We start from the raw sequence: 4995 nt of genomic DNA, 5'->3' as shown, positions 1-4995 counted from the left end.
GTTCCTCCCAACCTTTCCAAACGTGGCTCTTTTCTTGATAGTACGGGTTACCTATGACTCAAGTCCATCAACACTAAATCGATAGAAACACACCATCTTCTCTTTCAACCACTAAGGGGAAAATAACCATCTCGTGCCACATGATAATCTCTGAAAGCTTAATGCATACGATTAGTCCGCAAGGGGCATCGTCATCAACCACCAAAACTACTTAGGATAAATTGTACTCTTACAAAATCCATGTCTCCGGATCGGCCACTACTTCAAGAATGATGGTGGCCTCCTCCATACCATATTATAGGGCAGTTTTTGTACCTCCATAACATGCAATCAACTGAACCGAGCATACTTGAAAACATGTGCTTTGTTCAGTCTCCTAAGCCTAGCAAGAGATCCAGGATTGATCCACGTGCCGGCGCCACATAGGCAACCGAAGCAGGGGTGAGGGAATCCGATCGTAAAAGGAGGAAGAGAGCAACCTTTTCTTCTAGCAAAAATGCTACATCTACGGACCTGCTACAGAAGGCTACGGATCCTTCCTTAAATAATCTCCATCGGCCCCCTGATTTTCACCAGGGTGGGGCCCTTCCTCCTCCTTCATCCAACTAAAAAGCTGCCAAATCAGCATCAACTTGTAACCTTAAGTAATTGTCCGTAGATGTAGCATTTCTCTTCTTCTAGCGGATAGTACATTTCCTTTGACGCTAACATAATAAAACCGGAACAAAAGGAGTTACATGCAAAGGACACTGGTGAAAATATGCCTCTTTCCCTCGTATGTACTTCACCGTCCTGATATGTAAGATGCATTTTGAAGTTGATCTATGATCATACAATATTTCCTTTACGATATTTTGTCAATAGTTATAAACCTTAATCACAATGATAAAAGTACTTCCTAATACTGATCAATTATGTATATACTCCAGTATGTTTTATGTCAATTTGTGATCATGATATTACTGATAGCCTTGCCACATACAAAAGGGGAATTAACAGTCATAGGGCCCTTCATAGTACCAAGAATATATTCAATGCATCTCTTAAAGCGACCAATCAGAAGCAGAGTCGACGGGTCTATACCCTCCTTTTGGGGGGTGGGGGGGGGGATGACTAATCACTAGCTCATTTGCGGCATGCTTGGAGAACTACCAACAAAAACAACACCGGGGGGGGGGGGGGGGGGGGGGGGAATGCGGCATGCTTGGAGAACTACCAACAAAAACAACACCGAGCGATCAGCTGAAACAAACATGAGAACGGAGAACCCAATGCTGAAACCGGCCTACAAAAAGAGAGAGCATGCGTAATGTCCTAAACTACAATCCAGGTATCGACAGGGAAAGTTCCAGGTTAATTCCCTGCGCAGCAAAGCTGCAGCCCGGAGGCCCCGAGGAGTCGCTGAAGCTCCTCGACGATCGCGAGAGCACGCAGCTGCTCTCGCTGGGCCAGGGGGACACATCTTTCACGGCGAACCACGGCGACGGCGAGCATTCGTTGGCCCCCAAGTAAGCCGCCGTCTCACAGTTTCCGCCCGTTGCACTGCTGAACAGGAAGCACGTACTCTCGTAGCTCTCCATGGAAGGTAACTGTCTCGCCGTATGGTTCAGACGACGGACTGCTCCCGGTTTGCTATCCTGTGAAACCGATTATATGCAGGAGGCGTTAGAACTTATAGGAAACAGAAAGATCAAACAAAAATCAAACTGCAATGGCAAATTTATCAACTTACTGGAACAATTTATTAACTGGAAGCATGGCAAAAAGGTAGTATTGTTTCTCCTGCCGTTACTGCGTAGTAAATTTTCTAGCTCCTGTATGTGTGATGTGATCCTACGTGAGGAGATGAACTGCATGCATGTATCAGCTTGGTCCTAGCTAGCAGGTGGCAGGGCAGGAAGGTGCAGTATTAACGTGCATCCGGAGAAAAAAGATCACACGCATTCAACTAGCTAGATACTACTGGTCAACTTCTGCGTGCAACCGGAGCTAGCACAGCCACAGCCCACAGCCCACAGCCTACAGCATCAGATGATATACCAGAGGAGGTTTAATTTGTTTGTTCTTAGTTTTAAATTCGATCGAGCCCATGGCCATGATGAAAACTGTTGCGGCGAGGGCTGGAACTTGGAAGCGAGCGAGCGCTGCGAAAGCCGCTCCTTTTGGCACATCATTGTCGACGAGCCGAAGCAGGTGCCTGGGGCAAAGCTATTATTCCTGCCAAGGATAGGGAGGGTTCTCGAGAGCCATTTCTGGCAGGGTCCTATACTAGGATGCAGCACCACTGCCAGCCTATCTAGTCTAGGAGTAGTAGTACACCACACCACGCGACATTGTCTTTCTGAAATACGACAACCATTGATAGCTACTAGTAGCTGGGATTTGCACGCCCATTTAAAGCCACTATCAGACCCTGCAGTCAGATCTCTAGAGGTTCCCCATGTTGAGACATGGAAAAAAACGGTAGTAGGAGGGAGGGGTGTGCATGGCATGGTGCAAACTGAGAAACATAGGTCAAAGATACGATGCTGGGGGGCACATATGGAAGTATGGTAGATATGCTAGTAGAACTCTTGGTAGATATGCTGCTAGTAGAACTCTTGGTAGATATGCTACTAGTAGAACTCTACCAAGAACAACATCAGAAACGATGTGGGTTCAATCAATGTTGCCTCAACCATATGCATGCAGAAGTAATAAGCTAGGGACTTAGGGAGAGTCTACAAGACTAGAGAGGGATGCATGCATGCATGTGATAGGAAAGATCCAGCGGCGGGAAAGCAGTTAAGACAAGAGGGATATACTTCCTTCGTTCCTAAATATAAGTCTTTTAGATGTTTCACTAATGAACTACATATGGATGTATATAAACATATTTTTAAGTGTAGATTCACTCCTTTTGTTTCGTATGTAGACATCTAGTGAAATCTCTTAAAAGACTTATATTTAGAAACGGAGGGAGTATATATCTTCTTTTGATAAGCTTTTGCACAACGTTTTTGAACTGTTCCTTTTACATGGCGTACCTTAGAGGCCTCTGGGCCTTGCACCCAAGATCCTAATTCCTGGAGGCTTGCAGCAGCAGCAGCAGCGCTGTGCCGTCGGAGGCCCTCGTTTACGTTCCTCATCCTGCCCACGGACGACATTGCATGCTGTTGCAAGTAATCATCGATGCAGCGCCGGTTGCCAGGAATCATCACCCTCGTATCACTGTTTCCTTGCATGCTCTTGCATGAGGCTGCAGTCTCTGCCCCTGCCTTGGACCTGTCCACCCTAGAACCCGAGAAAAGAGAGAGAGAGAAAAATGGACGCCCAAAATGTGTTATTAGCGCCTGTTTTTTTACATGAAAGTCAAGCAATTTTGCGCGCAGACGAGTCGGAGCAAAAAACCTTTTCATGGGTGGGAATGTGAGTCCTTCGGAGCCTCGCTCGTCGGTGGCAAACGGGTGATTCTTGAGACCAAGTTGTGGCTGCATCTCTGCTGGGAACATGCAAAAGGAAGAAAGGAGAAAGCGGTTTAGCTTTGCTTTAGCATCATGTGTACGTGCATGTGCAGGCAGAATCAGAACCCCGGCGGCCACAAAGCGAGCTAACCCAAAACCACAAGGCAGAGCTGTCTTACATTACAGCCAATCATGAATCATTGTCAACAAATTTCAATCTTACTGTAATACGCACTACTCCTCCCAAGAAACAGAGTACTACCCATATATACTAGTTAAATCTGAAGGATTGCAATAAGATTTCAATAAGAAACTGTACTACATACCAGGAAGGAAGGCACAAGGATTTTTGGCACCTCCGCCACCTTGCTTTCCTTTATTGCCATGCGGTGTGCATCTGTACATCTGGTGCAGACATGCAACAAAAATAAGATATCAGTATCCCAGAGGCGATTAAGCCATGATCATCCTAGAGTCCTAGAGATCGACTAGCCAGCTTGCTACAGTCTGAACTGAAGTACCAAGCAAGAGAACCCGGGAGCATGGAAGCTAGTACTAGGAAGAAAACTGAACTGACGGACCTGAAGGTGGCTCTTGACATGGGATATGGTGAGCCCTTGGACATCCATGAGCTCGAGAATGCGCTTAGGAGTCACCTCTGCAGTTTCGAATCACACCAAGATCATGAAAGGCAGGGCAATGCGATGGAGAGGGGAGGTGGCCGGAGAAACAATCTATACTGATCCAAGGGGAGCCGAGAAATGTACTGGCGCTGTCGCGGCTGCCGAGGCGATCGACGGCTCGCACGAAGCCGCTCTCGAGCTCGGCGGTCCACCTCATCCTCGGCACGCTAGACCTGGTGTATCGCCTCACGAAGCCGCCCCTCCTCCATGCCTCCTGCTTCTTCGCCATCTCTCGCTCGCTCGAATGCTGGTTCGCCTGTGTTGGATAGCTGGATTGGCCTTGCCGGCTCGTGTTATATATCGTTGGGCGCGCGCCGCCTGCGTACGGCCAGGGGAGCAGAGGGCAGAGCTATGGGCCTAGCGCGCGCAGTGCGAAGGAGGAGCGAGATCGATGCCGCGCAGCGCACGCGGTTAACCAGTAGCAGAATCTGGTAGGCTTAGACGGAGGAGTAGCTGATGATATCGAAAGCTAGCGGAGCGGGGACATGAAACGTACTACACGTCTTGTCCGTCGACGGCGCACCTGTGTATTGCTGCGCCTGTGTGGATTCGACATCATTGCGTGTACGTGGTACAGGGCGAGTAAGTATATGCTGCTGCTTGCATGCGTACATGCGTGCATGCATGGTGACGCGTTGTGGAGTGCTTCCGTGGTCGTCGTCGTCGTGGTGCGACATGAAGTCATAAGCCAAGTTCACCGCAGGACCCCATTCTATCCGACACACTGGCGGACCTAGAAAGTATTTTAACTGGGGCAAAGTATTTGAGTGGGGACATATTCGTTCAAAATTCAAAGAATTTTAGCATATTTTTCAAAAAGCACAAGCAAATATTACTAGAGTTTCAAATTTTGAGTGGGGCCTAGGCCC

The 4995-nt window shown here is 48.0% G+C and overlaps 1 protein-coding gene across 2 annotated transcripts; it reads right to left on the bottom strand.

The window, feature by feature from the left end:
• Positions 1–1194: 1194 nt before the first annotated feature.
• LOC123403222 (myb family transcription factor MOF1-like) lies at positions 1195–4539 on the bottom strand. 2 transcript variants are annotated; one of them, XM_045097171.1, is made up of 6 exons: positions 4211–4539; positions 4025–4101; positions 3770–3848; positions 3391–3481; positions 3027–3273; positions 1195–1637 (listed from the first exon to the last, which is right to left on the bottom strand). In XM_045097171.1, the coding sequence occupies exons 1-6, from the start codon at positions 4353–4355 to the stop codon at positions 1320–1322; spliced, it is 957 nt and encodes a 318-aa protein (XP_044953106.1). In that variant the 5' UTR covers positions 4356–4539; the 3' UTR covers positions 1195–1319. The 2 variants fall into 2 exon arrangements, with proteins under 2 accessions (XP_044953106.1, XP_044953107.1); XM_045097172.1 differs by having other exon boundaries at positions 3391–3478.
• Positions 4540–4995: the final 456 nt, after the last annotated feature.

This window comes from Hordeum vulgare, chromosome 6H (assembly GCF_904849725.1).
Source record: "Hordeum vulgare subsp. vulgare chromosome 6H, MorexV3_pseudomolecules_assembly, whole genome shotgun sequence".
NCBI classification, from domain to species: domain Eukaryota; kingdom Viridiplantae; phylum Streptophyta; class Magnoliopsida; order Poales; family Poaceae; genus Hordeum; species Hordeum vulgare.
This window is presented reverse-complemented; position numbering and strand designations above follow the sequence as displayed.